Here is a 21,647-nt window from a genome sequence, read left to right as displayed (position 1 = left end):
TGACGCGGCTCGGGCTGGGCCTATCCGTGGCCGCGGCCGCAAGCCCCACCCCCTGGGCGGCCGGCCGGGTAGGAGCGCGGCGAGCCGCCCGTGCAGCAGTGCTCGCCGCGCCGCCGGCATGAACTTGCCCGGGAGCTAGCGCGCCCCGCCCCGCCGCGCCCTGGATGTAGGAGCCGCCGCGCCGCGCTCCAAGATGCTGCTGGTTTCCCAGCGGGTTGAAGCACCACGCATGGAGCCGCATCTGCCGGTGAGCCGCCCGGGACGGCGCGGGCGCGGGGAACAAAGCCCCGCGGGGCCGCTCCCCCCGCAGCCTCCGAGGCACCGTCTGGCCGGGCGGAGGCAGGCGGCGGCTCCGGGGCTGCCCCGCACGGCTGCGCGGCGGGGGAAGCGGGTCGGGCGGAGCGCGCCGGGCGGCGGGGGGAGAGGCGAGGAAATTCCATGTTGGGCAAGGCTCGGGGAGGGCGACGGCTCATGTTTTCCTGCCACTGACGTTGACAGTGACACAGAGGCGTGGGTTGCAGCTGGAGCGTCAGCCCGACCAGGAAATAGTCTGTTGCTCGGGGAGGAAGAAACAAAAAAATCAGGCGAGAAACAAATGCCGCGCGTCTCCAGGCAGGTGAGAGGCTCTTTCGCCGCCCGGGTTGAGCCGGGGCGGACGCCGCGCCGCCGAGCGCCTGAGACCCGGCAGGCAAACGTTGCCTGGAGGCTTGCCCTGCCAGGTCTCTCGGCTGGCGGGGGTTGAGAGCCACTCCTCCTTCGGGGAGAGTTGGGATGTGAGCAACAGTTGCATTTTCGTGGCTTCCCGGCTCCTTCGGCGCCTTCGGGATGCCAGTGCCGGACGGCTGGTTTTTCTTACTGCTCCGTTGGCTCCAAGAGCGAGCAGGGCTGGTGCTGGTTTGAGACGTGTAGCGTGCCGGTGGTGCCGACCGCAGGAAAAGGGCCGGTTGTGTCAGGTGCTGCCTGAACCCCGAGGACGAGCCAGGCACTGCCTGAAAGAGCTGATAACTGGAGGTGCCAGCCCTGCGGTCAGACCTTTGTGGGCACCCGGGTCAACTTGCTGGCGTCTAATCTCAAATTTGGGACTTAAAACTAGTGGCAGTGATAAATGAGGGGGGCGGAGGGTGAAGCAGGGCAAGGAGAAGAGGAGTTGACATTACAGGGTCACCTCAGCTGTGTTGAGCACAGATTTCTGGTTCCCCTCACTTCAGAAAAGTCCTGTGCTCCTTAAGTAAAAGCTACCTTAAGATAACCCTTTAGAAGCAGACAGCTGCAGGATGCTACGGTTAACTCTTGCGCAGGGCACGGCAATTAGACACAAGCGAACCAGGGGAAGAGGAGGGAGCAGGAAAAGGTGGTCAGAAGGAAATGCAAAATCCCAAAGTTTCCATTGTTCCCTTCCGGTGGCCAGTTGCAAGTTGTCAGCCTTGGGACACATTTCAAGGAAGGTGCCAGTAAGTTACGATTCATTAGTAATTGCTCCGGTGTCCAAATAAAGATCATTAAATTGGTTGAAATGACGATGGCACGTTTCCAAAGAACCCTCTTTCTATCTGATGCTTTTGCTATTCACTTATTTAAGGAATGATTAATATTATACATTGCTAATTCTCCCCCTCCCCCCCCCCTTTACAGGGAGAATAGCATTTTAACTCATTAGCCAGGCTTTCTATCCAGTCTTCCAGCCTGACTTGCCATTTAAAAAAAAAATGTATTTCAAAGTGAAGGGAGCAGAAGACACACCAAGGCCTGGTGCTGAACTGTTTTATATCAATATTGATTTTTTTTTTTTAAGGGGGTTTAGGTTATAAAGAGGGAGCTTTTATCCCCATGAGCTCTTTGGCAATTATCTTGCTGCCATAAATGTTGATACGCACATAATGGATGTAACTAAAAAATCTCCTTATCCAAGCAGAAAAGGCTGACTGTTTGTTGGAGCAGATAGAGTGCTGAGAGTGTGAATAGACAAACCCATATGTCGCTGGTGAGAGAGATAAATGATGGACGAACAGGAGTTGGTTACTATGGATCAGCACAATAAACCAATTCCCATCATACACCTCTCTTAATAATATACCAGTTTCAATGCCACTGATGGGTAACCTAGGTAGCACCAGTCAACTGTAAGTTTTTCAACTGTTCTTTTATACATCTCGAAGAACAGTTGGGACTGCTCTAATTTTTTCAGATGTTGAGTCTTACAATTATGCAGAACTTCCTTTCCTGCCAGTAATTGTGAAGGGGAACTTCAGAAAATTGCCATAGACTGCCAAATGGAGAAGACAGTTTAGTTCAGTCATTAAGAGATTTATCTCGTTCTCCGTGTAGGAGGGGATGCTGTAAACGACCAGTGCTTCAAGTAAACAATCCGGGCATCTTGTGCTGTGCCTCTCACTCGGATATCTGAGCGAGAACATTACTTGGTTCTGAGTTGGAGAGAGCAAAAGTACGTGGTTTTGTGTTTTTTGGGTTTGGTTTTATAAATAAAAACTGGCAAGGGTAAATCATTGAACTGTTCTGACTTCACCCTGCTTAGGGGAAACTGCAAAACAGTCTGTGTCTATGTCCCTTGCTGTATTTGTTTTCCTTCTCTTTTCGATCGTGAACACCTTGCATAGAAAATCAAGATCTTTGTCCCTTAATGGTTTTGTGTCCTCTCCTTGGCTTCTCTTGGCTAGTTCTGACCTGCAGTTCACTGGGCACATCTACACGGGCAACTAATGCGATTTGGCATACGTAGGTAATAACTTCACTGCTCAGTAGGCTAATGTACTGTGCAGGAAGCACCTGCATGTGTAGATGGCGATGCTTTATTGTGCAGTAGTTTAGGGTATTGCGCAGTAAAGCGTCTCATGTAGACACAGCCACTGAGGCTCAGACTTTTGCCACCGTTAATCAGGATTAAGGGACATCTCAGTGTAATAGTTGATTTAGGGCCCAGTTCTCTATGTACAGCCTCACCATTGTCAAAGTGACCGGTTGTGCCGTCACAGAAAGCGTGATGCAGTTGGAGGGATGAGACTTTGCCAACGCAGATGAGCTCCTAACCCACAAAGACTTCTCAGTGCACTCGATAGTAACATTTTAAAAAATGGAGAGAAAGGAAGTGAAGCATGGCCTACAAAGTAGGTTGTTGTGTGTTGAGTTTCCATGTAGTGTTGTAGCTTCTCTTACAATGTTTTAGGTGGTGCTTGTCTGCTCAGGTGGGAGGTGTTGATTGTGCTGTTTCGGAGGAGGGAGCTGAAGAGTGCTGTCACTTTGGGGCCAGTTTTGGCCAGCCCTTAGATGAAGGAGCCATTGTGGTTGAGGCATAAGGGACTTCATCCCATGCAGCCTGCAGCGGCCCAGATGGAAGTGCAGCCCTGCGTACTGAGTAGCACGGCCCGACTGCTGAACCAGCGGTGCCCCAAGGGGGGCTGGAAGAGACTGGGCTGTGGACCTGCGCACTCGCTCCACCGCCAGGCATCAACCGGCACTTTGTTCGCCTTGCACAGCTGTCCTCTGTGATCCTCCCAGGGCTGCAGCTTCTGCACCTCCTAGGACTCCTCTTGAGGCTGCGGGACTTCCCACTGCCCTGTCCTCTGAGCTCTGGCTAATCTGTCCAATAAGCCATTGATGAGCATTGACCTGATTAAAGGGCTGCCACTAACAGGAGGCCGAGGTACTCTCAGGGCTTAAAGAGGGGGCAGGCAGAGCTGAGCAGAGCAGCAGCCTCCAGAAGCAGGTGGGTGAGGGGAAAAACCAGACACTGACTTAACGAGCTGTCCACTCCCTGAAATTTTGTTACCAACTAATGAATTTTGGACACGGGACAAACGACAGACCTGGTTCTTCTGGGGACTGTGTCAACCCTCTGCTTCTTTCCTTGCCTTCGTACCTCAAAGGAAGCCGGTGGGGGCCATATCAATAAGGAGGTGTTACGCACCTACCTTGGCAGGGATGGCCGAGCTGGTTAATTATTGACAGCCTGATATTTCAGCACTGCTCAGCGTAGCTGGTGTGCTCTCAGCACCCCTGTAATCGCTGAGAGACTCTCGCTAACCTTTATTTGAATTGAAATGTGGATTTGTGTGTGTGTGTGTACGGTGAATCTACCTGGTGAGCCAGTCGCGGCGGCCTATTGTGCTCTCCAGTTCAGGAGCAGCCAGCTGGGGACTCTGTCTGTTGCAGGCGTGATATGGATTACCTCTGCAGGGGAGGGTGTTAACTGTGCTATTGTTTCACCTCATGTCAGGCAATCTATTGAGTGGCATCCGTGTTTGCTCTGGGGGAATCTAGTTCTTTGCACCTTCTATCTTCAGAGGGAAGGTGAAGGCAGGCAGGACAGAAGAGGGGGAGGAAGCAGGGGTGTATGGGATCATCTGGAAGGGGAAGCTGTTGCAACAAGGAGTGGGCCTTTTTGCAATGTATACTTCTCTGTTCTTCCCTTTCTGCTAAGAAACGTAACCTGTATGGAGTTAAATGGTGGTTAACTGGACATTTTTGCACCGGTTGTGAAGGCTGGCAAAACATTGCCCTGCGCTCGACGTGTACTTCTGGCACATACAGAGAAGTGGAGCTCGTGAAAGTTGCGTGGCCGCATCTCTTACTTGGCACTGTGGAGTCCCACTGACGGCTGTTCTCGTCACAAATGAAAGAGCACTAACAGGCCAAGAAACGTAGCTCTCCCAAATCACGCCCATTTACATCTTTCAGAAGAATGCAGCACATTCATGTTGTTTTTTTTCCTGGAGATTGGGAGGAGTGTGGTATTCAGGGCTCACATTGACATCAGACCCAGAATGGCAGCTCACCAGTTATGCCATGAAATAAAATACCAATATACTCTTTTATTACCATTTAGATGTCAGCTATCCTTTGGTTATAAGTCTGTAGTGCATGGAAAGGTCTCTCTTTCATGTCATGTTGTTGATCCTGATCAGTCCGTCGGGGACATCTGCAACAACAGTTGCATTGAGCTCTGAATCACATTTTTCAGCAGATTTGTGTGTTACCATTGGCTATTTGAAGACTTTCTGTGACTTTTGAATGTTGCCCATTTTGGTTGGATTGCAGTTGTACCACACTTGCCAATCTCGCATGTTCTTTGTGCATAATTCTGAAAGACTGGCAGGCTTTATGTGATGTTTTCTGAAGAGGACCCAGCTTTACTAAGCTGCTTGTCTGTCAGGGATTAATTTAACCTCTAATTACTACATTTTCTTCACAGTTTGCTGCACATGAGCATGTTCTAACAAAAGCACAAAGAAGAATGCCATTTTATTTAGCCACTACTCTGAAATTAATTTAGGGGATATAGAGTCAAATCTGACACACTCAGTGTTAAAATAATTGTGCTGGCATTAGAATTAAAGGACATAATCTTGTTGTTTCTAATGATACAACAGTACTAGTGTAAATAGTGTTGGTAACTTGTTAGTCATAGTCTCAGTAATATAAAGTGGTTGAAAGCCAGGGAAAAATAATCAATATCATTTCAGCGAAAGTTTCTCCATGCCCCCCCCACTCCCCCCCAAGTACTACACAGTGCTGCTTTCATTCTGCCAACCACTTTTGATGGAGGTACAACATGCAAGGATATTTTGGCTTAATTGCAACAAATGCACATTTAATATGGCTTGGGTTTCTCCAGGATTGGGATTTTTTTTTATTTATCTTTTTTAACGCAGAGCCTCTCTGGAACAGCAGAGAAGGCAGAATAGTTCTCTTGGGCCTGTATGTGGAACTCGTGCTGACATCAGGAGTGCTTCTTGCCCTGAGACTAGTCCTCCCCTAACAAAGGGAATGTGTCTGCTTCGGGATGAATCACATTACGAACTTTTCACAGATTGTGTTCTTTGATGTTTACTAGGAAGCTTATATTTTCACTGGCATTGGGAGAGTCTGGATATCTCACCAGAAATGCAGTGCATCTGAAGTCTTGGTAAAATTCTTGCTAAAAGCCTATGCTGACCACCTCTAAGTAGGCCTGTTGAAACTACTTTGGAAATGTCATTTATAACATATGGCTGGATCTGGAAAATAACAGGTTGTGCGTGGCTGATTTGCTTCTCGGACACACACAATGTGTGTATTTATTTGGGGTGAGACAGGTTGGGCAGTAAAGGCATTTTTACACATGCATGTGTTGCAGCTTAGGGCACTTTGAAAAACACCCATCGCTGCAACGTATACAGTTGTATAAGTGACAATGCACGTTGGTGCTGAGAAAATGGCGGCAGACCTTTTGAACTAAAACACCTTGGAGGGTCTTCAGTTCAAAAGTGCACCGCCGCCGTTTTCTGTGCACTGATGCGCGTTTTGCCACTTATACACCTGCACGCAGCGCAGCAAAGTTTGCCTCGGCTCACATGCAGGGCAGACTTGATTAATCGAGTCTGCTCTGAAGCACTGGATCTCCGGCATGTTGCTGGAAAAAAAGTATGTGTAATAAATGCCCTAAGAGCTGTGTTCAGCAGTCTTCATCCAGGCAGACCTCTAAGTGAATGGTATAGGACTCTCTCCCCAGGCACAGGCAGAGTAGAGACTACAGGGCTGGATTCTGAAACTGCGTCCATACAGTGTGTGTGAATTAGTGTGGCGTCTTTATCCTGGGTTGTGATGGGATCGCCAGGAGAACTAAGTGAAATGGTAATTGATCCTCTTTGAACGGGTTAGAAATTGTCTTGTTTCTAGGAATACCTCCCTCCCCCTCCCCCCCCCTTACTGTAACTATTTACTATGATAAGCTGTAACGAAGGGTACATTGAACATAATTTATATCAATCGGTGTAGGGGGTGGTTCCATGACCTGGGAGAAGATATGGAACCATCTACAGTGCAAAAGTCACTAGGTGCGTGGTCCTCCTCCTGTTTTCAGAGGGCCTTCACTTTCACATGGCGTTGGCATTTTTCCCAGCGGAAAAAAAAAACAAGGATTGAACTATGTTTTTGAAAAGCGGATGCTCATTCAGGTTGCCTTCTAGGCTCCCATTTGGGAGACAGGTGGGGCCTGGTGTTTAGATCTGCTGGATGTCTGCAACTCCAGCAACTTTGGAGCCAGGTGCAAATGCTCTGGACATGGGCGTCTGGCCCCCGAAGATGGAAGCAAGCAAATTAGTGGACTGGCTGGCTTAGCTTCATGCCTATCTGTCACATGGGACTCTTATGTGAAGGTTTACTAGAAAAGTGCTTACTGGGAATGGAGATCTTTGTTTTCCAGCACCAGCATCCTGGCCCCTTTCACAAGCTTGAAGCTTGTATTTGCAAGCTAACTGAAGTACAAGTTCTCAAAGCCCTACTGAATATTGAAACCCAGTATGTGCAGTGCATTTAACATTTGGAAATGTTTGACAGCTTTTGCCCTCAAATAGAATATCCTCCTTACCCTTTCGCTCACCTAGCATAACTAAGCTGAACATTTTTAATTTTTTTTTTACTGGACATGCTTCTTCCTTTCTGAGAGAAGCTGGGTTGTTTGACACTGCATGAAATAAATGTTGTGGGGGGGGGGGGCAGGAAATGGCACTTAATTTTCCCTTGCTAATATGTACCATATATAATACATGTATTCACCATGTGAGATCAGTACAGGTGAGGTTTCCCAGAGGTGATTATATGAACTTAAATGCACATCCAGTTCTAGCACGCTAGAACGCAGCCTGCAGACCTAGTCCAGCCCACAGAGCCATGTCATCTGGCTTGGGGGGCGCTCCCCACACATCCAGAAATTTGGGGGCGGGGAAGCAGTAGCAACATTTAATCGCCACTCCTCTGCTACCAACTTTCCAAACCTGTGGAGAGCCGCGTGGGCTGCATGACGTGGCGTTGTGTGCTAGCTCACTGTGGTGGCTGGATCCAGCACGCCGGGTGTGACCAGCGCCTGGGGTTGGCCCAGCGTGCGGGGTCGGGCTGGTGCACCAACCTCACGCCACCCGTCCAGCCCACGGGGCCGGAAGGCCGAGTGCCACTGTTCCAATATTTTCCCAGTACAGTCAGACTAGAGTTTCAAAATAACTCTCAGATGCTCAGCTGGTATGTTTAAGAGCAAGATACAGAATAGATACTGAATTTAATTTCATTTTGATATGAACAGCTGCTTCTGCTTTGCTGGAGGTTTCAGAACTCAGGGTTTTTTATATGGAAGTAATCCCTGCATTTGTCTGGTATTCCAGTAACCAGGAGATCCTGTTTGTAGGACTTCTGACTCTTGTTTTTTTAAGGACTTTGGGATGTGGCTGCTCCTTTAGGGATACTTATTTTCTTAATTAACTCTGTTGATTTTTAAAAGAGAAATCACACAAGCTGCAAAAACAACTATGTACAGTACTGCAGTCAGGAATACAGGCAAAAGGTTTTGATCTCTGGCTGCCAAACGGTGACTCATTAGAAAGGAATTTTTGTTCCTCCCTTTTCAAAGAGTTACTCACTACCAAGCAGCAAATAGCTAGTTTTGATGCTACTGCAGTGAAATGCCTGACATTGTTGGTGTACTGAGAACTAATTCTTTATTTGATCGCAGCCTGCTCTGAGGTTTTTATTCCCCGTAACTTCAAATTTGAAGAAACCTACTAATGGTGACTCCTATTAGCTACACTCAACCTGAGATGCAAAAGTTTTAAATTTGAAATAAAATGTATTTATTTATAATAAAGGTAGAGAGTCCTTCAAGTGCTTTAACTGTGGTTTGCTTGTGTTGATTTGAAACACGTGGAACTATTTAAGCACTAATTAATTCTTTCTTTTTGCAGTGAGTAACATTATATGGTGACGGTGGAGCTTTTCTGGCCTGGCCGGCTCTCCTTCACCGGGGGGGGGGGGTAGTGTACTCAGCATATTCCAGGGTTGCATCACATCACACACATATCAGCAAGCTGTATATAAGAATTGCAGCCAAAACTCATGCAAGAAATGTCAATTGCCATATTATTCTGGCCTCTCTCAACCTTTTCCCCCCTTTTCCTGCCTGTCCTTGTCTATTTGGAAGATTTGATGTGGGGTGTAGGAGCACTCTCCCTGTCTCCTTTCCTGTTCCTCATGCTCATGGGCTAGCTGGTTTGAAACCTCCCACATCCCCGAATGGAAGTTTTCTTGGTCACAGCAACACTCATGCTTGACATGAAGCAGAAAGGGAGTGCTAAAGCCTTTCAGTATTTATTGGAAGTGAATCTTGGCCCCCACTCCCAGAAGGTAGATCAGCCTTAATTTCAAGTGAAAGTCCTGAATCCTCGAATAACTTCTCATGTCAGTTTAAGTTCAATATTCTCAAATTCCATGGATGTAGATGAGTGTAATCTAAAGTTTAGGGCAAGCATGAAGGATACAGGAGGAAAATTAGATGTTGTTCTTCCCCTGCCTCTTATGCCCCCACTCCTCCACCCCCTTGGGGCTCCTAAAATCAGTCAGCTGTAATGGAGTGATTTGATTACTTTGTAGTGTTAAACTAAAAGGATAAATCCAAGCGCTTTGGGAATGGGGAACCAATCCAACAATCAGAAGGCAAACAAGTTAATAAATGTAAAGTGCTTCTGCCCTGAGCTGCTAGGAAAGATGTGATTTCCAGAAGGACTTGGAGACACTTGGACTGTTGCACCGATCTGTTAGTGTAAGGATGCTCAGTATGCACAGGTACCATTAACTGGATGCGGTGGGGTCTTCCTCGTGGTGTCAGGGGAAAAGTGCTTGGCTTCTGCTCTTGAACCTGCAGGAACTTAATAGACAGGTCTGCAGCGGACCCCACCTTGCTTCTCAGTCTCCTGAACATATGTACTTCACACCTGGCAAGAGTTCGACTCGGGCAGGCTTGTTTGTCTCCCTTCAAGTCAGTCCTTTTGGCTGCGAACATCTACTGACTCCTTCTTTCTCGTGACAGCTCACTCTGTCTTCCCTTCACTCTCAAATCTGGCCAACTACACGGCATTTGAATGAATCTCCATAGAGACGGTTTGAAATCAAAATTAGCCACTCTAAATCATTTTTGATGCTCACATGGCAAAAAACATGCAGTCCAAATTCATTTGTAAGGCTAGCACACACAAAAATATTGTGAGCTACTGTAATACAGAACATGAGCTGTTGTGCAAGAAAGCCGGTAGTACTTGCCTGCATGCGACTGGTTTTTGGATGTTGTTACTTTGTGAAGATAAGGCATGAATTAATTATCGGAAGTCTTATGTAAGCCACTGGCTTTAATTTTATCATATCTAAGAATGGCAGCAGAGGCAAACTACAGGGTAAATGACTGGTACTGGCCACCTGCCAGCCTTCCTTCCGAAGTGCCTTCTTGGGTAACTGCATTTCTAATGGTTCATCATTTAAAATGGTCACCAGAGTAGCCCAGCACCTACACCTAGGCTCAGCCTAACCCCGAGAGCATCCCCTTTGTTAGCATTCATGCTGTGAACAGAAATAGTTATAGACCGTCACACAGGGGTTGTGGAAAATTGTACCACTGACTAGTCTACCATCTGCCACACAAGTGTGGTGAACAAACTGTTACACTTCCTAGGAGCGAAGGCCTGATGCATGTTCCGGGTGCTTGTATTGTTTGTACGATGACTAAAGAAGCATCTCCCAGGCGTTCGTGGGCTCTAGGTAGAAAATAGAGAAGCAGGAGTACTGCTGTTTCCCTTTAAGACCCCTGGTCAGCATCTGCAGGTAGAGCCTATGTGTGTCTATATATGACATGCCAGAAGGCCAGTCTGCTCCTGTTGTTGTCACTGCAAACCCCCTGCCCCTGCCCCCCCAGGGTAGGATCATCAACATTTTCTGTGTGGATGCTTGCTGTCCAGTCCCTCAGCACTGGCCTTAAAGGTTTCCGTTGCATTTTGTAAACTCACAGCTATTCTTTCCTTCCTTCATTTGCTACCTTTTGTTTTTAACTTATTCTGCAAGTGCAATGAGAATCGTTCTTCCCCTGGAGAGGAGTGGTGTGCTGTACAACTATCCCTGCCCTCAGTGCACGCACTGACTTTTCACTTGAACCTTTTCTTCCATCTGCCTCCTCGGGTACCGCTCTGATAGTCTTGTGTCCTTCTAAACTTCACGTCTTCAGAGGATTTTTCTGCAAGCAAGCTCTCACTGATCTAAATCCCACCTAGCAGAGGGCTGACCAAAGCCTGCTTCTCTCCGTTCAAACATTAGCACAGAGCTGCAATATGTAGTATTTGGCTCTGAGCCAGTGGTCATTCTGGGTCACAAGTCTAACTGTGGCTATATCTACACTGCAATCACTGCTGTGCTGCTTAAAGCTACTTCTGGTACATCGACATGGGCTGCAGTCACAGCAGTGGTTGCAGAGTAGGTATACTCTATAAAGCAGGCCCACCGAGATGGCTCTGAAGATCAAGTGCATTGCAAATGAAGCCATTGCCTAAATCTCCTTTCCAACCGAGGCTTATGAGCAGCTTGATGCACTGCAGAAAGAGAGAATCTTTCTGCCCGGGAGTTCGGAGAGATGGCATTCGGAGTAATGCTCCTCTCAGCTGTACTGGACTGTTTTCAGATCGGCTCTGCAAGAATTCATCCTGATGCTGCGGGTCTAGAGGCAAATGTTGCTCCTCAAATGAAAGGGTTGGTAGCTAAATTAGTGTAAAGGCAGAAGGGACTGAGAGTCTTCTCTGGTTCTCCCCACATGCTTTCTCCGTATGTGGAAGGAAACACAGACACCCAAGGTTTTGCTAGAGAAGGAGGGCTGCTGTACAGTAGTGTATGCTCCAAGGTGGATGTGCAGATGAATTCCTATTGTTGCCTTCATGACTGCAGACACCAAGCTAGAGGTGACATACCACCGCTTTGAAGTAATATAGTCTAAGACTTTACCTTGTTTTCTGAAATGAAAATATCATCTTTCCTGTGGTCCTCTCATAACTAGAGCACTCTGGATTAGTTGTATTTTAGCTGTACTCTGTTCCAGGAAGGAATTGGCTAGAGGAATTGACTGGCTAGAGAAAATTGCTGTTTCTTCTTGAGTCTTGATACACTGACCTAGTCAACAGACTGGAGACCCTTTTAGTTGGACATGGTAACTACATTTACTGTAATATGACAAGCAAATTTTCATTTCCAGAGTGCTTTACCGTTGTCAAGCAGTTAATCCTCACATCGTGCTCATGAATTGGGTAAACTCCGTGTTATGGTCTTTGTCTTACAAATGAAGTTAAGGAACAGGATTTGATTAAAGTGTTTTTCCCAAGGCTACAAAAGAGAGACAAAGTTAGAATCTAAGCCCTTGGCTTCTCTTCCCATGCCCAAGCTAATATATCTTCCTTGAGGGGAGAAAACTGGAGGAGTTTTTGAAGCACAGCCTTGCAGCAAGTCCTCAGGCGGTTGGCTGAGGCCATTGGCAGAAGGTTCAAACTCTTATCACAGTTGAAATAAGTTAAGATTTTGTGGCTGCGAACAGCATCACCTTTTGGGGCTAGACCAGATGCTCTCACAAGGTCCCTTCCAGCCCTAATGTCTAACATCTATTAAACCTTTGTGCCGCCATACACATTTTTTTTTTTTATGGTGGCAAAGCAAAAAGAAATGGATGTCTGTGCCCTTTGCCTCACCACAAAAGCCCGAATTTGTGGCCGTGACGAAAGGTGGCAGAAGTCTGTCCTGCTGTTTTGCAGTAAGGTCCATTTTGCTTGAAGGCAGGAGAGTGCGGGCTGCTTGTGCTCTCCAGCTGCCTTGGGCTGGGGCTTCGTGGGCCGGATCCTGGGTGCCCCAGGAATACCAGGGCAGGAAGTTTTGACAACAACTGGCACAGCTGATCTGCTTCATTTGACAACATCTGTTTGCAGCCTGGTCTCTCCTCTGCTGGCCCTGCAGTGTCGAGCTCAGCTTTACGGCGCCCCTCTTGTTAGGGTTTGCTCTGCCTGGTTACTGGCAGGTCTCTGCTCATGTCTGTATGCAGGTCTGGTTAAGCCTCATGTACTCGAAGGTCTGGGTGCACTGAGAGATCAGTGGTGGTTTCAGGAATTCCCCCTCAAGTAAAGATGATAATCCAGCCTGCTAAATCTGGTTGCCTCTTCACTCCGTCCTGGGATTTCTTGAGATTATTCTTTTGGGCCCTGATTAGCAGGTGCTTAAGTGGTTTGCTAGAACTGTAAGGGTTGGAGTGGCCTTGCTCCCCGCTGCAGATACCCACTCACGTCGGTGGAACTGCTGGGTTGCTGGCAGCTGAGCACGTGTTTCAGCATCCCCAATTCGGACTGAAAAGTTCTGGGTTTGGTTTCTGTTGTATTGCCTCCGCTGCCTGACTCGGCCTTCTCTTTGTTTGGGGGCCCTTCTTTCTGGGCTCAGGCACCCTGAAGAGGCTTAGGGTTCGAGAGCGGATAGAAATAGCATTGTTTTATCTGGATTTGGCTACAAATTTTGCATCCAATTCCATGTTCTGCTGTACTTGAACTGGCGACTTGTATCGGGAGCATTCTGCTGCAAGGTATCATTTACACGATGAGAGGATGACAGTGGAGCAATGCTGCCTTGCACTGGTGGGCCATGGTTCAGTACACTTAATTAGCTGTTTGGAAGCGCTTGTTCTTTGAGAGGAATGACGTAGCAGCAGAAGCTGCCTGGGCTACTACAGCGAATCAATTCCACAGGAATCCATTTATTAAAACTTTTAGTATTTAATTTTAGAAGCCCTTTCTGCACGTTCCCATGCTCCTGTTCATGAGCCAATATTTTTTCCATGGTATTGCTTAGAGGTTTGTTCTGCAGAGAGCAAAGTGACCAGAATATACCACTCTAAAACTGCTTTTAAATGTGATTGAAGCGGAGCTGCAGATAATGGGGCTAAAAGAATGGCTGGTTAATGGCATTATTAATAGCAAAAGAATATAGGCAGGATTATGAAAAAGTAAATTTTTATTAAGAGTGGAGGATCTAGAAGAATGGACTGATTGCCCTCAGCCCTCTGAGCCCTCCAAAGCAATCAATTCCACTTTCTAGTATTCAGTTACTTGCTAATTGTATTGATTTTTATCAAATATGTGTACAAATCAATTTTATATTTTAGTGCTGTTAAAAGCTTCCTTCCTTCCTTACAGGCATTGGTGTCTGTCTTTCTCTCTCTCTTTTTTTAATGGTCTTATCTAGCTGCCTATTTTCTTCAGATTGCAACGTTATTTAGCCATTTAATTGGCATGGGGTTATATGGAGATGCTGGGTCGGCTCAAATAGACCTCACCCAAGCAAAATCTCCTTGAAATCACTAGGATAGTTTGCCTAAAGGGGTCCTTGCGTCTGACTGTGGGATGGTTAGGAATGGCCCCAGTGGAAGCAGTAGATTCACGGGTCTGCACGTACCTCAATAAATGGAGACTAAGACTGGGTCAACACTGATCAAGTTGTGTGATTATTGAATACATATACGTACTGAGTCAAGGTGACAAAAAGTTACCTTTTTAAAATAATGCCAGTCTAGGCTTCGCCGTTGCTGGAAATTGAAGGGTTCACGCACTTAAAATAAAGTGGTTGACTGAGACGTCTGTACGTGAAGGAAATGTATTGAGCACAGAGCAAAATAAAACAACATTCTCCATTTGTGTTTGTTTATGCCCATGGCAGTTGAAATTGTTCCTGTCAGCCTTACCTATTTTCCAAGATCTCTCTCTCTCTCTTTTTTTTAAATTTAAGTTACACAGCTACAACTCGGGGAAATATCTCTAGTTTTAAAGTAAGCCAGAGAAATTGACTCATATATTTGAACTGGTCGGTTTGCGTACGCAGCTGTCAGATGCTGTATGATAGACTTTGAGCTTTTAATGGCGCGAGCAGTAGTCATGAGAACAAGGAGAGTCAGGACTCTGCTATTTCACTTGCCTTTAACTTAATGTTATGCTGCCAATTTTATGGTACTTTGCTTTCTGCTCTCATTGCCAAGGCAGTCTTGTGAGGAAGGGAGAGCTGTATAAACAACTGGTCAAATGTATGGGAATACTGAGTACAAAATAAAACTCCTCCTTTCTGATATGATGAGCAAAAACTGGAGGGAGGTCATATGGTAAGGTTATGAGATTATTATTTTTTTTGTTCTCTACCCTGGTCCTGCTGCCATTTCTTCACAACAGAGCAGTCCCTGCTGAGAAATCCAGGAAAACCCACAGACTTCTTTGCCTGTCCTGTCTGCCAGTAATTACTCCCAAAGACAGCAGCGCTATGGTGCAGGCAGGCATTTTCCAACCTCTTCTGTGTGCTGCGATCTGCATCGCCCAGTGGACATGGCGTCAACGACTCTTTCCTTTTTTTAGGAGCCAGGAAGTCACTGGTTATTTTTATTCCCACTTCAGAGAGAATTGGCATCCATTTGCACATTGTAGCACTGTGTTGCCACACTGATGGGCTGCCATAACAGCTTCTCCTAAATCTTGGCTATTTTGAGATTCCCACATAGACACGTCAAGCATATTCATAGATTTTTTACACACACACACACACACACACACACACACACACACACGTTAAGAGCAACCTGTCGTCTTCTTCCGTGATCTGTGCTCGCAGCAGGATGCCTAGCTGCCTGATGAGTTGCGGTGAGGGTGGACATATTCTGCTTGTATTAATAGCTAACTGCCCATAGAAACTGGCATGCAGCGTGCCCTGAAGGGGAAGGGCTCTGTGGGAAGGGAGGCTGTGCTACTATTGCTGCTGGCTTTGCATAATCTTGCAGCCTGCAAGTTTGTTTTTGTCATTAGGTTTGTGCAGCACCTCTGGTATTAGGAATTGCAAACGGGATAAGCTAGAGGAGGGGTCATTATAACACAGAGAAGATAAATGTACTGGTGCTGCTGGAGGCTGTCCTCAGGCTGTTTGTTATGTGTCTCTAGCACTGTCACCACATCACACACTTCCTCGATCTCCGTATTACCCTACAAGCCTGTCTAATGGGATCCTCTGTCGCTGATTCCAGCTTACCCTGACCTACTTCTTTCTTGTGTCCCAGCAAGCTGTCAGGAGCTATCAGAGCACTGGGAGCTGAAATAAACACTCACTGAGGGGAAAAGCAAGTCTGTCTCGAGTGAATTTAATTAGCTTTGTTTAACTGGCTTGTTTGCTTTGTAAATCACGTTGTTTTTAGTCGAATTTAAGGCATAAAAAAATTGTAATTAAAATCAAAGGCTCCAATGATGCATGACCTTCTTATGAGTCCCAGGCTTGGGAATTTCAGCGCGAAAGGCTGTTGAGGTCATGACACGTCTGCCCAGTGGTTTTTTGGGGGGGGAGAAGAATTAATCAAGGACGCATCTCCTGAAGAGTCGTTCATGATTGTAGTCTTACTTTTCCGTGAAGCTGAAAAGCGGTTGGTTCAGAATTGAGGCTTGGGTCTCCCGCATCAAGGGCTGTATGCTCACAGGATGTGGTTTCAGCCTAAAAGGAGGCTCTGTTTTAATTCCTGTACCAGGATCTACGCATGTCATAGGAATCTGTAGATATCCATAGCTATTCCCTGCTGCTGTTACAGGCCCTGGTTTAAACTATGCCTGCCTTCTGCAAGGCTGCTGCCTTTTGAGCACGAGCCATTTTGCACTTTGGCTGTGCTGAATAAAGAGAGGGCTGGCTTAGCTGCCCTTCATTGGGCTAAGCTCTACTGCAAGACGAACCCAGCAGCACTCTCCGAGTGTGTGGGATGTAGTTATTCGCACAGAGAATGTATTTTTGCCTGTAATGAGTAGTCATTTTGAAAATTGACACTAGTCCTTGTCAACATAAGACCTAACCCTTTGACCAGAGATACAGCTCCTGGCTTCTTCAGAAGCACTATGGGTTCTTATACACATGCAGGGAGGCTGTCCCGACCCACTGTAATTACAGCGCATCAGAGCAGACTCGATGAGTCAGTAATAAGCAGACCCCATTATCACGTGTATCGGCATCCCCGGGGTGCTGAAAAATGGTGGTGGGGTGCTTTGAACTAAAGCTGGTTTGACAAAATTAAGCTCAAAGCACCCCACCACTGTTTTTCAGCACGGGGATGCTGATACACGTGACATCCCAGGTGCTTTTTAATTAGTGTGGCTTTCAGAGCTGCGCTAATTAGAGGGCTCCCTCACCCCTGAGCATGTATATAAATGCCTTATGTTCTCACACCTACTCATAGTCCCATAACCCAATCCCTATTAGAAAGATGGGCATCCAGGCCAAGATGGGATAAGGGTCTGCTGAAACGGATCATTCAGAAAGAAATGAGCAGGTTTGGTTTGCAGTGCACCACACGTTAAAAGCATGCGGGAGACATTTCTCTGAACTGAGCTGTCTTAGAGGGGCAGTCTTTCCTTCAAGCCTTTGGCTGAGTAGCACTCTTTCCGAGGTGACTGTCCTGAGATGTATTTATGGTACTTTGATTTGAGAAATGTAACGAGCAGCCTGTTGGCTTTAGGACTCCTGTTGGCTTTATATGACTCCAAAAACCCTGGACAAACAAAATATTTACCAGTGTAAGCAGCTTTACTGGTGCAAAAAAGTGGTAGACAGATGGTGCCTACACTCAGTTAACTTTACTCAGTCTGGAGCAGAATTACCCCTGAAAACCTCAAGGGTAAAACTCCACCACCGGGGTAGGATGCTTTGGTTTGTGTTTCATCTATCTGTGTCCACCCCAAAGCGGCTGTTAAAGCAGACAGGCTGTTACCTGCATCCATCCCACAGTGGTGAGCTACTGTAATAGCTACCCTAGGGGTAGCTACATATCTGTTCATTCCTGATCATGGTCTATTGATGCATATCAGTATGCAAAAGCCACATACCTCCCACCAGGATAGTCATGAATGTATACCAGTGTGCATTCTACACGGTCAGGAACGGACAGACATGCATCTGTCCCTGGGTGGCTCATACAAGTGAGGGCCTAACACACTTGTTACTGGTTTATTAAAACAGAAATGAGAAAGAGATGATGTTACTTAGGTGGTTAAGTGGTGGTTATGTACCTCACTTGGCCCCACTGGTCTGGGGGATGCTGCCAAAATACTTTGTCCTAGAGGTAAGGTAGGAGAATATGTAGAATTTGAACAAAAAGAAACAGATTGCAACATTGAAAGTTTATTATCAGTATTAATTATTTATAACAAAACCTAAACTGATAGGTGACAGGCTGGGGTAAATCTCCATAGCTCTACTGCAGTCTGTTGAGCCACAGTGATTTACTGCTCTTGGAGCATCCAGCCGACAAACTGGGACCTTGTAATTTAATGTTCTGCAAACCCTGAGTGCCCACCCGGTAGAGGGCCATTACCACATCTTGGACCCTTTTGTTCACATTTCAGTTATGTGCAGGCTCTAGCTCCTTCCTCATGGGGAAGCATTAAGGCTTCTGTTTCAGCAAGTGATAATAGTCTTAGTCAGGTGTGCTGATGTCTGCAGCAGAGATGTGCGGAGTAGAGGAACTAATGGTCAACCCAGAGGTGAATTTTAGCAGGCCTGGAGGAGGCAGAGGCCATGGGGCGGCTTGGTGAATGGGTGCTCTGGTGCAGAGGAACAGCGTGGTGTGTACAGAGCCTGCGTGAAGAAGTGAGTGAACCATTCGGTGATCCCTGGACTATAGGGGGAAGGTAAGCTGGGGAAGGGGAGGGGAATGTCTTCAACGAGGAGCGTGGGACTAATGGGTTACACGCATATCATTGCCCAGACCACTTTGCTTAGATGGCAAATCTCTCCCCTCCCATGTTCCCCCTGTGGGGATGCACTCGTTCGCATACCAGGACTTGCTTTCCTCTTTGTCTGAACCTGCGGTGATGCCACCAACATCATGTGGCCCCACATCTGCTCCTGCTTAAAAAGCGCCTGGCACCCATTAGGCACTACTGCGATCTGCATAATAAACAGTTAATTCTGGGCTGCTCCTCCTATGTCTGGGGCTGTTTTATGAAGTGAAACTTCACTTAGAGGACACAGAAAGGGGCAATATTCAGTGAGACTCCAGCCATTTAACTTAAATCAACCTCCTCCTACCCACTATTGACATATCAAGCGAACCAATGAGGCATGTTTAATTACACATGCACAGCGTTTACAATTAGGCTGCAACCACTGACATTTCTTTTTTCTTTTGACGCAGCAAGGAGAGCTCAGATCCTGTGAGAGGTCCTATTAGCCTTAATGTGAGCAATTTTATCATTTTCAATGTAAGTGGAGGGTTTTTAGCTTCTAGGTCAAGTGATTTAATCCGATGCTCTAATGTTACAGGGTTTAGCAGCCTTCTGCTTCCCTTCAGCTTGTAATAAGTGACAAAAGTATGGCTTGTTGCTTGATAAATGGGTTAACAGTATTCACAAGGCAGGTAATAGAAATCCATATTAATAGGTGGAAATTGGCTCTTGATGCCAGGCAGGAGAGTCTAATGAAAGTATTATTGTTAGGTTTAGCTTCCAGCTCCTTTGGAAGCTGAAAGCTAAATGCCTGTATTACATTCTTATTACCTATTTATCACATCGTATAGCTGAGTGGATGTTTATTAAATTACATTCATGTTTAATGCCTGTTTGTATACTTTTCACTGAACGTGTTCTCAAAGGAAATTTTCTGGAAGCATTTCAGAAATGCACAGCTATTTTCCCAGTCTCTTTATAAACTGGAGCCACTGTTGCCAACTGTCGATATACAAATGGTTTGGAAATTAAATTGTTTCCTGCTAAGCTGTTAGGAGCAGCAAAACCTATTCTATTTAATTTAGGAAATATTGTTTAAAAAATATGCAAAAGGCCTTGTGTTTCCAGGTAGGGTGGAATTTATTTTGGTCACAAAAACAAGATCCAGATAGCCGCACTCACCTAGTTTCAGACGTAATTTAGCATTAAGTTGCTTCCTCAGGTTTTTTATATATATCCTCCTAAACACTGGCGGTCCCCTTGGGACTAAGTAGAAGAGCACTGAGTACCATCAAAGGTAGGCAATTAGGTATTTGGATCACCTATTTCTATAAATTCTCTGTTTCTCGCTCTTTCTGTCTAGACCAGCGTTTTTTAAATGAAATCTCTCTAGTCTGGTGGGATTAGTTAGGCCACGAGAAGCAAATGCTCTCCCCCTATCTGCCACCTCCCTCCTGTACCTGGGGAGCATCAGACCCCCCCAGGGGCAATGCACGTTCCCAGGCAAGGAGGCAAGGGCAGCCCCCATGCATCTCCCTTCATGTCCTCAGGCCCCAGCATCTGTACTGATGGCTGCTTCTCCAAAGGTCAGGCTGGCCAGGCAACTTGGAACGTGACTTGCCTCTGGGCTGCAGAGCAAGTCGGTGTGAGCAGAGGCACTGGCCCTCATCTCACGGAGCCCTTCAGGAGCTGGAGGATGTCGTACCAAAGACCAAGAAGATTTAGTTAGCCAGATTTATGTCCCAGCCCGCGGCTGAAAACTTGTACCCGTTGAGATTTGATGTAAGCAACTCCAGGCAGGAAGTGGCTTCCAGTGGCGTATGCTGAGGAGTCTGCGGGGCAGAGAGGATCATGCTCCACTCCAAAACACCTGGTGCCTGGGGTATTGGGCAGCCCGTGGGCACACGGGAACGAAGACTGGGATCCAGACCACGTCGGCACATGCCTGCAACCCCTGGGCCCACACGGAGCCCCGCTGGCTTCAGTTGCGTTCTGCTCTGGTGTCACGTCCACTGAAGTTGGTGGGCTCCTGGGTGGCTGGTTGTCTGCCCTGACTGTGATGTCCTTTCATAGTTGTGGATTCACATTATTGCCTGTCTGCTCCAAGTTTAGAGGTGGTAGCATTGCACTGATACACGTGTACTGTCTTTCAGATACTGGGCCCTCAACAGTACTGGTTTGCTTGATTTTTTTTTTTAAATGCATCCTAAGATGCTGCTTTTGGTTCAGTCCCTTCCTGTGCACACAGAGCCATACAGATACCTTGCTGTTTAGTAACCAGGGCTGCTCCTTGACAATTTTTGCTCCTTTTCTTGCAAGCCAGTAACTCACCATTCTTGTTTGCTCTTTAAAGAGCTAGCGCTGTATCAGTGACTGGTGTGTACAAAGAGTGCTTTTAAATTGAGGTTTTTGAAAATTATTCATCTATAGAAATAACTTAACATTGTACCCATGCTTGAGACGGATTAGTCTGATGCTTTCTCAAGGCAACTCAATGCACAGCTGGAACAATTTAGCACAAAGCTGCTGTTTTTGGACAGCAGAGGGGGAAGGTATAAAATGGACAGTTGATCTCCTAGGCTTCTGGAGTAGGTGCAGAGCATCGGGTGCAAATTCCAGCAGCCTGGACTGTTTGTTATAATGCAGGCTATTTTACATGTAGCACCTATAACCATCTTAGGGGTTCTGTCAGCTTGAATCATTTGGGGGTTTTTTTTTTGTTTTTTGTTTTTTAAGTCACTCTATTAGAAAGACCCCGCCAGCTGTCTGGGAGGAGGGACTTGACATGAACATTTTTTTTTCAGTTTTAATAATCCCAGTTCCTTTTCTGCGCCCAAGCTGGTGGTTTTACCTTTTGTGTTCACTCACTGTGGTCGCAGAGATAAGCTAATCAGTTTCACTTCTGCTTCTAGTTCGTCTCTGATCATTTACGCCGTTTTTAGCTCCTTATACATTAGCTCAAGGCTGCAGTATTCTTTTGCTGTCAATGCGACAAAGAGAACCTCTCACTTTTTTCCCCCTCTGTAACTGTAAATAGTAGAGCACTTAATTTTTTTTTTTTCCTGAGCAGCATTAATCTTTTTTTTTTTTTTTTTT

The 21,647-nt window shown here is 46.4% G+C and overlaps 1 protein-coding gene across 4 annotated transcripts in view; it reads left to right on the top strand.

The window, feature by feature from the left end:
- Positions 1–21,647, top strand: part of MAMLD1 (mastermind like domain containing 1) — a 306,125-nt gene that overhangs the window by 216,157 nt on the left and 68,321 nt on the right. For 2 of the 4 annotated variants that reach the window (XM_019540263.1, XM_019540262.1), the window contains exon 1: positions 1,260–1,451. The exons of 1 other annotated variant lie outside the window; for it this stretch is intronic. In XM_019540263.1, coding sequence (XP_019395808.1) covers positions 1,275–1,451 — 177 coding nt within the window. In that variant the 5' untranslated portion in view covers positions 1,260–1,274. Of the gene's footprint in view, positions 1–108; positions 248–1,259; positions 1,452–21,647 lie in introns of those variants that run through there. One more of the 4 variants, XM_019540264.1, reaches the window with a different exon arrangement.

This window comes from Crocodylus porosus, unplaced genomic scaffold (genome assembly GCF_001723895.1).
Source record: "Crocodylus porosus isolate Cpor-Errol unplaced genomic scaffold, CroPor_comp1, whole genome shotgun sequence".
NCBI classification, from domain to species: Eukaryota; Metazoa; Chordata; order Crocodylia; family Crocodylidae; genus Crocodylus; species Crocodylus porosus.
The sequence above is the reverse complement of the archived record's forward strand: the minus strand, read 5'-3'. Positions and strand labels throughout refer to the sequence as shown.